Source organism: Chlorocebus sabaeus, chromosome 21 (assembly GCF_047675955.1).
Source record: "Chlorocebus sabaeus isolate Y175 chromosome 21, mChlSab1.0.hap1, whole genome shotgun sequence".
Classification (NCBI taxonomy): domain Eukaryota; kingdom Metazoa; phylum Chordata; class Mammalia; order Primates; family Cercopithecidae; genus Chlorocebus; species Chlorocebus sabaeus.
In genome coordinates, this window is record NC_132924.1 from 110,723,807 (window position 1) to 110,735,909 (window position 12,103).

General features: G+C 42.3%; 1 protein-coding gene across 2 annotated transcripts in view; it reads right to left on the reverse strand.

The window, feature by feature from the left end:
• The window catches only part of DGKI (diacylglycerol kinase iota), a 467,928-nt gene that overhangs the window by 275,105 nt on the left and 180,720 nt on the right, over positions 1-12,103 (reverse strand). For both annotated transcript variants that reach the window (XM_007983056.3, XM_073009376.1), the window contains exons 4-5: positions 2,425-2,499; positions 694-750 (exon numbers count right to left, since the gene is read on the reverse strand). In XM_007983056.3, the coding sequence (XP_007981247.3) occupies positions 694-750; positions 2,425-2,499 (132 nt within the window). The remainder of the gene's footprint in view (positions 1-693; positions 751-2,424; positions 2,500-12,103) is intronic.

Below are 12,103 nucleotides of genomic sequence, written 5' to 3' on the forward strand. Positions count from 1 at the left end.
AACAAATACGTGCTGTCTCCTCTTGTTATACCTCTGCTTCCCACTAACACATCAGTAACAACTCTTCATTCAAATTTCCTCTTTACCTGTTTATCTTCACGACAGACTGGAGGATCAGAGACCAAGAAATGAATATAGTTCTAGCTTATGATGTATTTATTCATTTACTTAACAAATGAAAACACCAAGATTTAGAGAGCTTAGGTGAGATGCCCAAGATCACACAGCATCAAGGCTGGTTTTAAAAGCGGACCACCTGACTCCAGGGTTTATAGGAATAACCAGTTACTGTGCTGCCCCATGAGTAGCTTATACCCACTCAAAATTGGAAAATGCACATAAAATCAACCAGAAGACATGGCGACAGAGCGAGACTCTGTCTCAAAATACATAAATAAATAGTCTATTTCTTTCTTACCCCTTCAATTCTATCACTACCGCCTTCCTCTAGTCTCTGGTTCATTTGGTAAGACCTTAACTCCCCAGTACATTTTATGAGAATAAAGTCCAGTGTGCACATGTTGAAAAGACTTGGAGATTTTATTGGTTGTATTTATGGATGTGTTAACAAAACATTGGCATGCAATGGAGAGAGATAGAATTTATTTTTTATTCCCTGGTGAATATCTATGAAGCCACTGAATCAATGAGAAATCGAAGGTGATACTTGAAATCAAGCTCTGAAATACTTACTTCTCTTGGTGACCTTGAGCCTCCTTCTCGAAATGTTGGTTTACATCTGAAATTAATCTGTCATTCAAAAAGAAAAGTATATTATATTAGAGATAAGCATCAGACTAGACTGAATTACCTGGAAAAAAAAACAGTGATAGATATCGAGACTGAAAAGCAAAACCTTCAAAGAACAAGGAACAATACTCTTCTTAGTCTTTTGAAATCATCGCATTAGATAATCAACTGAGATCCCAGGTGATTCTATATCTCCAACCCCTTTCCTTCATTCTCAAGAATGAAATCTAAGTATCTTTAAACAATAATGCTCTTACACCACAAATTTGAGAAACTGAGATAAGAAAGAGCCAGAGGAAAGATATCGGCAGCTGAAACTACCCAGCTGGGTTTCTGATTGTAAAAATAGAAAATACAAACTTGAGATTTTTTTAGTATTATGATGACTATTCAAAGACAAGAGAGTTACTCTTTTTTTTTTTTTTTTTTTGAGATGGATTCTCTTTCTGTCACCCAGGCTGGAGTGCAGTGGTGCGATCTCAGCTCACTGCAACCTCCGCCTCCTGAATTCAAGCGATTCTCGCAATTCTCCTGCCTCAGCCTCCTGAGTAGCTGGGACTACAGGTGCGTGCCACCACATCTGGCTAATTTTTTGTATTTTTAGTAGAGACAGGGTTTCACCATGTTAGCCAGGATGGTCTCCATCTCCTGACCTCGTGATCTGCTCGCCTCGGCCTCCCAAAGTGCTGGGATTACAGGCATGAGCCACTGTGCCCAGCCCAGAGTTATTCTTTATAAAAGGATTCAGCATTGCTTTTCTTTTAGATGTGGAGGTCTCCTAGTAGGCACATTGACATCTTGGTTAGCTACTCAGTAAAGTGAAGGGAGCAAAAGAATGAAGGCAGAGATCAGTAAGTGAAGTTGGGGCAGAAAAGAAAATATTAAGATAACATGTTGGTAGTCATTGCCATAAGACATCAGCTAGGATCAACTGGTCATGTCAGTGAAACTAAATGAATGTCATGGGGGACTAAAATATTTCAATGCTTTTACCTATGACAGCTCAAGAACATAGATAATACACAGAGAAACACACATAAAAATGGAGTAGGAAGTGTGAAAGGGAAAAGGATGGCAGGTAACTCACTACTGGTGCCTTTCCCATCCCCTAAATAACAAATAAATGGATTTGCCGAATCCACTTATTCTGGAGGTACGACACCACTAGGATGTCACTTCCAGTCCCACCCACACATTTGAGCAGCAACAGGAGGAGCACTGCCCAGCAGACTGAGAGCCGGCTTCCAGCTTGGCTCACTCCCTTGCAGGCACTTTGAGAAAAAGTAAACCACACAAGTCAGATATATGTGAACAACAATTATAAAAACCTTATAGAACTTCCTCCTTCTTAAACAACTTGTGGAAGAGCCTATGGGTGAATAGTAATGCTTGAACTGAGATGATATAATAAGAGAATTCCAGGCTTTTCCATCTAACTGTTATTCCATTTCCCAAGAGTCAACGTAAAATGATATCAAATTACACTTCAGCAAACAAGAGAGTGAATGACCCTAAAACATTGTCTTTCCATTATTAATCTGGTAATAATGTTGGACTTCCAGCTTTTTTTTAAGGGCACTGTTTTCAAAAAGTTGGAACTAGAAAATTACACTGGGCCTCTGAAGACCAAATACTTGCAATGTAACAAAACTGCAGCAGGGGGCGCGCTCTTACCTTTTCTAGCTGCTCAATGCAGGCGGTGTGGACGACGATTTTACAGACTGCACACTTCCTCCTGAGAGCTGATTTCTATAACATTCAATTCAAAAGACAAGAAAGAAACGTTAACAGTCTGTTCGGAAGCGTTCCGAAGAGTTCCCTAGTATTAAAGTGGGCATATATAATATATACATAAATACACCAAATATTGTAATTATTTCTATTACAAAGCAAATTTAAAACTTCATCTTAAATATTAAATAAACTTTATCAACAGTCTCTCCACTCACCAAGTAGCTCCACATCTGCATGACTTAGGGTGGGCTAGATTATCTCTTCAAATAATAATAATAGCTCCAATATTTTGAGCATATAATAAGAACTAGCTCTTTATTCTGTCATTTCTAAGTTTCAGCACCTTACAATGTAGGCATTATTCTCTTCCATTTTAAAATATTTTCTACATTATCACTCAAGTAGCTAAGGGGCAAGACCAACATACAAACTTAGATCTAAGTTGAAAACAGGCATTCTTTGCCTATTGCAAAAGTGTCTAGATTTCCAGGGGCCAGTCATTTTAGGCTTCTATCCCAGGCATGAGTCTAGACTAAGTTACTTGGGTTTCTGACCAAATCTTCCAGAAGGAAAAGAAGGCAAGTTCAGCTTTTACACCCAGGAAACAATAATAAGAATAGCAACAAAAGCAGGAAAAGCTGCTACAAAGGAATATAGTATCTGCTACGTGCTCTTATAAGCACTTCACGAATGGTAGTTCACCTAACCCTCACAACCCTATAAAACAGGTTCTATTCTTAATTCCATTTTACTGATGAGAAAACTGCCCAAGGTCAGCGAATTAAGGCACAGCAGGGCCAGGTGGTCTGGCTTCAGAGCTCATGCTTATAAGCATTACACAAGTTGGCCTCTTTGACAGTCAATACTAGTTTAAAATTATAATACAATAAAACTTTTTAAAGTTTATCTTTTTCTCTAATGATAAAAAATGGACTGCAGGGAGAGAGATGAATGAGCGGAATCTACATTTCATGACTGCCAGTGTCGTGCACAATCTAAGATAGGAAAGTTCAGCCCTCTCTACAAAGGACAGACTGGAAGGAGGATTTGCATGAAGAATTTCTGTGTTTGAGCCTGAAAGTAACGTACTATAACTAAGCCTGTCTATCAAATGGTCTATCAAAGCATCCAAGTGTGAAAGGCCTTGAGTTCCTGTCCTTAAGGAAGATACTCTTAGAGATTGCTGGCAACCTGCCCCTTCCAAGGAGTAGTTTCCCTGCTGAGGTATAATTTTTGAGCCAATTGTGTCAGGTAGGTGAGAAGAAATAAAGTACTGCTGCGGCCAGAGGAGACTCCAGTCTCCTGGAGGAACTGCAAACCACCACCTTGGAGGGGTAGGATCAGGAAAGAAACTGCAGCCTCATAGGTCTTGGACAGCTGAATTCATTCAACATGGGGTATACACATTATCAGCCACCTACAAAGAAGCTAAAACACTGCAGTACCGCTGCCATGAAACTTGTAGAAGAAATCCACTGACTGAGATGCCTTTACACTGCTTGCAGATGCTTTTATCACTCTTGGATTTCCTCTTCCTGAGGGAAGAACATGGTGTAGCACATGAAATAAGTTTGACAATTGCTTTTGCACATAACAATGATAAAAGAAACCAAAGCATCTAGCTACACTACTGAACAGTGTCTTGTTCTACTACTAAAAAAGAAAAGAAGAAGAGAAAAAGGAGGGGGAGGAACAACAAGAAAACATGAAGCAGTAATTGTAGTAGCACAGCAGTAGCAATCAAAAGAACAATCAGAAAATTCTATTTTGCTCTACAGGGTAGAGCACCCATAAGCAAATCATGGTTTCCCTTCTGTTTCCTATGGATATCCTGGTGCCAATCACTGCTTTGGCACCACCTGCAGAAAATGCATGGGGCATTTGAGTCACATTGCTAATCAGAGTTACCGTGACACTAAGGAAACTGGAGTTGATTTCAGTCTATTCATTTCCCATGAAACTCTTAGCAAATTACTTTGTGGATAAGCAAAGCAATATTACCACAGGTAGGCAACCACTTACGGGCTGTGATTTAAGGATGCCTGAAAAGCCTCCCTCCTTGGCAATAACTCCTGTCCTAGTCTAGCTTCATGCTTGACACTATGCTCTGCATTAAGTCCTATGGAGTTCCAGGGATTTCTTAGGCTCCTATGAAAGTCACTGAGGATGGGAGGAGGGCACGGAGAAAACTCAGGAAGCCTCATGCAGTCAATGAAATGGAATGCCTCCTCCTGTCTTTGTTTTACAAATCAAGATTCTGAGTCAAAATATCTTTTGAAGAAGGGATCTGGGCTAGAGGAATTTGAGAACCGGTGAGTTAAGATATGTTATCTCTCAGCTTTCTGGAACATCATGTAAATGCACTAACATTCATATGGAATAACTGAAGTGCAATGTTCTGCAGATGATAATCTATGGAGTTGAGTGCTGTAAGTTATAAAACTGATTTTAACTGAACTATATTGGATTTTAAAAGATCCTCTTAAAATATATTACATACTTATGTGCCTTTTGAGGCAGAATATATAGACCAAATTCTAAATTTTTCTTCATAAAGACTACAACATGATGCACTGTACTACACAGAACAGTCATTTTTCTCTTTCCCGTCCTTCTGTTTGGGTAGAGCTCGTTTTGAGTCAGTGTCGCTGTCTTTTGTTGCTCTCAATTTCCTAAATGGCAGCTTCTTAACAGCTTTTAATTTGAGAAATCAGATAATTACAGTTTACAATCATATGTAAAATTAAGTAAATAAATTTTGAGTAAAGGTCCAAGGCCTTTTGCCATAGTAGCAAAGTAAATAGATTTGTAGTTTCCTTAATTGATGGAAACTGTTTTAGCAAATCTGAAACTTTGACCACTGACTTTGTGGCGTATGACTATGTTTCAAGTGGTTAAAGTTATCTGAAGTAGCTGGATAATAAGCTTCTGAACAGAAATTGCCCAAAACACATAGAATTTTGTGCTTGGTTAAGTTGCAGTTTTTTATTTTGAAGTTCCCAGCTATATACAAAGGTAAGATGCAGGAATCTGGACATTGTAAACACTATAAATATTCACTTTTCCCCAAATAACTTATATGAGCCAGTGCTTTCTTCTCTATGAAAGGTGATAAATTAAACCAAGAAAAGTCACTTAAAAGCATTCAGTAGGGGCTGGGTGCGGTGGCTCACACCTGTAATCCCAGCACTTTGGAAGGCCGAGGCAGGCGGAACACGAGGTCAGGAGATCGAGACCATCCTGGGTAACACGGTGAAAACCCATCTCTACTAAAAATACAAAAAAATTAGCCGGGCGTGGTGGTGGGCGCCTGTAGTCTCAGCTACTCGGGAGGCTGAGGCAGGAGAATGGTGTGAACCCGGGAGGCGGAGCTTGCAGTGAGCTGAGATCGTGCCACTGCACTCCAGCCTAGGTGACAGAGTGAGACTCGGTCTCAAAAAAGAAGCATTCAGTAGGTAAGCTCTTATTCCTCACATTGGGACATAGTTGTTATAGAACCTAGCACAAAAACATAATTTAAACAAATAAATATTGCCTAGAACATGAAACATGTTTAAAAATTAAAATTATTTAAAAAACAGTAATTTGCTCTCATCAATGAATTTAAAGGCCAACTGAGCTTACTGCCTTAAATATCAAATAGCACCTAAGCACCTTTACTAAGGGTTCCCTGATTTTGCTGGTGTTGATATTCAAAAGAAACTTACTTGCAGGTGTGTGGTGTAGGGCGGACAGAGCGGGGAACATATCTGTTTAAACTAAGACACTGTGGAGCACAGTATAGATCACATTCCATTATATTACACTGTTCTAATAAAAACATGAGCAACATTTACTTAAATAACAACACAATAAAACATATGCTCGGTTTTAGGATGGTGGGCACGATCTCACCAGCAGCCACACAGTGGTTATAAGAGAAAACACATCCTACATATTTCCCATGTTGCAGGCGCTGCTGGCACTCAAAGTAGTGACAGCTCTCCACCAATCTTCAGCTCATAGCAGGCATGAGAGAAAAACCATCACAGCTTTAGACCACTGGAGCAGGCAATGGGGACTGAGGAGGACAGAGGGATCAGTGGCAGGCAGTGGTAGACAGTATACAATTGTCCCTAATAAAGAGATTAATATTGAATCCTATCCCACCCAACTACATCCCTTACCTAAGTCCCTGATCTATAAGTACCAAGAAAGCTGTTTTTGTTTTTCTTCCTTTGAGCAAGATATGTGATTTCTGCTAAGTAACAATGAATATCTGGTGGGAGTTGAGAGAGTTTGACAGAGAAAAAGAGGAAAGGAAGGAAGGGAAAGATGATGAAAAATAAAGATGAAGAAGAGAGAAGGGGAAAAGATGGGAAAGGGTAGGAGAGAAGAGGGAGAAGAGGGGAGGAAAGGAGAAGGGGGTGGGTCCCTCAGGGCCTGGGGTTATCTGCTTTCACAGACCTATGATTTATCAAAGGATTGGGGCCTTTTTGCTGCCCAATGTAAGTAAAATTAAATATCTGTCATTCCCAATTGTCAGAAGTTTGACACCCAAGAAGCAGGTACAACAAGGCTGGCTGTTCGCTTCTGAATAAGGCAAACGGCAAGCCTTATTTCTCCCTGCAGTGGGGCCAACTGCACTGCCTGCTGACCACATAGCTTCTGCTGCGGTCCTAAGATCTCCCACTGCGCTTGCCCACCTCTACAGGTGGAATCATCAGAGATGGGACATGGGGAAAGCAGTGGGAAAAGAGCAACCAGCATGGCAACCTGTTCTTAGTCTCCCCGTCTCAGAAGAGCTCAGAGACCAGAGGCTGCTGCAGGACCAAAAACACCAGGGCAAAGTCTGAGCTCATGGCACCTTACAACAGAATTCCCGGACCTAATGCAAGGAATCACCAGCTATGAGGCCACAGTGAGCAAAGGGATGACAGCCAGGAAAGGGGCTTCAGACAGAAACCAACAATACTGTGAGTGTATAAGGGGGCAGATGGGGGCATGCTGGGGAAAGGGCCAGAGTGGGGCCGCACGGTGAGAAGCCAGGAAGAAGGACAGAGGAGGTTGCTGGGCCGGGCCTATCCCCAGACGCCTCCCAGCTTTATCCCCCATGCTTTCTCTACCCCTTAGCCTCCTAGATGGGAAGATTCACCCTGAGCACTAGAAACTGAGGGAAGGCTGAAAATCAGGCAAAGGGAAAACTGCAAGAAAGGCCAGGGGAGTGCTCTCCTCCTCCCCCTTCTCCTTCCCTTTTAGACCACGAAGCCCACAGCAGCACTGTGGAGATGGGTAGGAAGGAGGGGCCATGAAGCCCTGGCAGGACTGTCCTTTCCTCCTCTTAAATGCTGGGGCTAATGGAATGCTTAGGAAAGTGGAGGGGAGGAGCCTTCCTAAGCTCTTAGAATGTCAGGAATCTGGTGTCCTTTCAATAGGCATTGCCTCTCTGGCAACATACACAAGAACACTGTTGCTGTATAATCCAAGGTAAATGAAAACAAGAGTTCTTTGATTTATTTAAAAACCTAATTAGAAGAAATGACAAGCATACTTGGCAAGTTCTACTTCTCCGGGGAGTCTGGGATGCAATCTATAAATTGGCATTAGGAAAAATGAAGAATGACATTATCTGAAAGTTCCATTAATATGATTTCAGGGCCAAAGCCTGACCTCCACTATCACTCATGCAGGCTTCTCTTTTTCTTCAAGAGAATATAGAATATTTTGGACAAGCCAGGAGGGTGGCTAGCTGAAGTTCCAGCACACTCCTTTTACCCTCAGTATATCATTCATTCTGTCTATGACAACATGATCTCATGATTCCAGACCAAGGAGCAAAGATGCCACATGTCCGGAGGAGTCTGTGACCCGAGTGGAAACTCAGACCTCTCCTTAGAGGTTCAATTGCAGAGAGACCTCACTCCGTGTTAAAAGGTCCTAGCCCAGACCCTGAGTAGTGCTGGCCCATGTTGGAAGGCAGGCCTTCATTTTTCAAGACCCCATGTGTTTGTGCAACGTGATCTGTGGACAGACAAGGACCTGGTAAGGGCTGAAACCTTCTGAGACAGCCCCTAACAATCAACACGCTTGATAAGGGATGATGCCAAAAGTACCTCAGAATATCTGGAAGAAAAGCAGCAGGAACAACAAGAAGTTGGGTTGGAGACTCTTACAAAGGATACATCAAAATACTCATGCAATGCTCAGATATACACCAATACTCCTGAATCTGTAGATGCCAGGTATCTGGAATCATGACGGTTTGAGGTATCCTACATAAGAGAAGTTTCCATATGGCTGAAACAATCTGTTACTGCTGACTTTTCCAGAATATATTTATGGAAATTTAGTTCACCAATTATTTTAACCATCACTATGTGTATAAGACTATGTGAGTGCTGTGCAGGATATAAACAGAAGGAAGCTTCTGTCCTTGGAAGAGCTGGCAAGCTACTTCAGGAGACAAGAGGGACTTGGAAGAAAAGGCTATTAACAGGAGAGAGCCACACATGGCTACATGCTCAACAACAGCTCAGACAAGAAAAGCTATCATCTAGAGGAGGGCAAAATCTGAGGCTGAACCAGTAAAAAGGGTCTAGCAAAGAACGCAAATTCTTGAATTTAGGCTTAAAATGCGTACATTCAAAAAAATCAAAGGCATTCCAGCAGGAAAAAGATCCGAAGTCTCTTTATGTAGTAGGCACTGAGGCCTCTGAAAAGGTATGGAGACCTGCTTTGGCATGTCCACTGCGGGACAATTCCTGGGCTCCTGGGTGTCTATGTACAGGAGTCACTGGGCTCAAGGCTGGTGGTTGAGTTTGAACGGTGTGTCTGGGGGTTGCCAGCAGGTAGAGTAGGATGCCCTCAAACCTGGGAAGTAGGTACACTGGCTGTGTTAAGAAGCCAGAGGAGCTGTCTCATGAGGAGCTGCAAGAGAAGGGAAAACAGAACTACTCCCCAGAAATCACGGGGTTCAAAATTACAGTTACAGAGAGGTGGAGATTTCTCTGTGTGTTTCCATGCTGCTCTATTCCAGCACCGAGAACACTGCCTGACACAGTTACTCTGAAAGGAAAAGGGGAGGCAAGAAAGGAGAAAGGACTTCTGGCATAGGGCTCTCTCCCCACTTAACCCCTCAACCAGCCCCGGTCTGAAAAATCGCTGGCTTTAGGAAACGTAAGGAGACAAAACCCCCACCAGGACATAGACATTCTCGCAATGAGCAATTCCAAAAGCAACAGTAATGAGGTGCCCTTAAAGTGTTTGAGGAATGGAAGCCTTCTGCCCACAATAGGGAAAAAATAGTGCAGCCAGGTGCGGTGACTCACGCCTGTAATCCCAGCACTTTAGGAGGCCAAGGTGGGAAGATTACATGAGGCCGGGAGTTCGAGACCAGCCTGGCCAACATGTCAAAAGCCTGTCTCTACTAAAAATATAAAAAATCAGCCGGGCATGGTGGCGGGCACCTGTAGTCCCAGCTACTGAGGAGGCTGAGGCATGAGAATCACTTGAACCTGGGAGGTGGAGGTTGCAGTGAACTGAGATTGTGCCACTGCACTCCAGCCTTGGTGACAGAGCAAGACTGTCTCAAAAAAAAAAAAAAAAAAAAAAAAAAAAGAAAAGAAAAAGAAAGAGAGCATAGAGGCCGCATGACAATCATAGCTGAACAACTATAATATTTTTGTGAGTATAAGTCAGATATCTTCTGAGGACCCACAGGACTATCTGATGGAAGGGCTATTTTGCAGAAGACTGAGGTCTTACACAGACTGCATAGAGTTAAAAACAGTTGCATCTGTATTACTGTGGCTCATGTGATGCCACCTGTGTCTACAAGTTAGTTAAACCTTGGAATATTTATTTGGGAACAGTTGCAGGAGTGGAGAGAAAACAGACAGAACCAGGGATTATAGGCATGAGCCACTGTGCCCAGCCCTGAAAAATTGTTTTGATCTCATAGAACTTATATTCTCCTGTGAGAGACAGACAACAAACAAGAGAGATAAGTATAGTATATAATATATTGACAGAAATAAGTACTGAAAAGAAAACTAAAGAGAGGAAGGGAGATAAGAAATATCAGGAGTAGGAGAAAATTGAAGTTGTAGACAGGTTGGCCAGGGAAGGTTTCACTGAACATTTTGACAAACACCCAAAGGAAGCGAGAGAGTTCACCACATGGATATCTGAGGGAAAAGCATTCTAGGCAAAGGGCACAGCCAGTGCAAAGCTGAGGCATGAAGATGTCAGGATGCTAAGGAGTGGCGTGGCCAGAGCAGGGAAGTGGAGATGAGGCCAGATGATAACAGCAGGCCAGATCATGGTGTGTTGCAGGTCGCGGTTAAGACGCTGGCTTTTTTTTTTTTTTTTCCTGAAAGAGAATAAGAAATTCAAAGGCCACAGTGACAATTTCCCATATGAGGTGATGAGGGCCTGAACTGAAGTGACAAGAATGGAACAAAAAGGAAAGGCAGAGACGCACGAGTGACTGACAGCACACAGCCCTCTTCCTAGCCCCACACCAGCCTCCCCTAAGGTCAGCGTGAATTCCTCATACTTTGTCCTTAAGTCTTTCAGTAGAATCATCAGCAGCTCAGGAGGGCTTCAAACCTACCCCTTGGTCAACTTTGCTGTTCATGTGTATGCTGGGCTGACTGCACACCTGACAGTCTCATGCTGTGTTATGGTCGGAATTGCCTCTCGAGTACCACAGGAAAACTCACTTGATGCTCTTCGAACAGCGTGTTTTGTTCTGTTCTGAGGAGCACATTATCACAAGCACTCTGCATATGAAGTGTTTATGTTTATGTTCTTAGCACCTCCCCCGAGTAACCTCAGATGTGCAGGGAGGCTCTAGATGCTGGGCTGAAGCCCACCTAGGCAGGGTCAATTCCGTGACCTCCGGAGAGACCTACTGGGAGAAAGAAGAGCAGTGCCTGTGTGTTGTTGTTTGAACCTGAAATTAAAAGTTGTCTATTTCCCACATAGCTATTGTATTTTATATTTTTCATCTGTAAAGAAAACCAAAATCTTATAGCAGAAAGCCAACGGGAAAAAAAGGACTTTGTGAGCTGAATATAAGAACTAGAAAGACACACACAAAAACTTTCCTCTTCCTGAGAAGCAGCCAATCGGGGCTGACAGGAGAAACAATTTGGTAAGAACCAAATTGCTAGGATTGCGTTAATTCAAAGCTAAAGTTGATGACTGGTTGTAAAGAATGATACACCCATCGTGTTTTGAGCACTGCATTAAGATTGGTAAAAACTACGGTCAAAACAGTACAGGATTCTTTTTAAGGGAGGAAAAAGGTACATGTCTGTATCTGAACAGTTTACCCTTGTACCAAATCACACTCTTAAATGGTTAAATGTGACTTACGTTAGTGGATTTAACACTTCTTTTTAATGAGAAGAAAGTCACAGGCACAAAGTTTCTCTGATAGGCTTCAACAGAAAGCTACAGCAAGCCTGTGGTCCCTGATACTCAGGAGACTGAGGCAGGAGGATCACTTGAGCCCAGGAGTTTGAGGCTGCAGTGAGCCAGGATCACATCACTGCATTCCAACCTGGGTGACACGACAGAATTCTGTCTCTAAAACATATATACAAACAAACAAAAAACAGAAAGCTATGACATG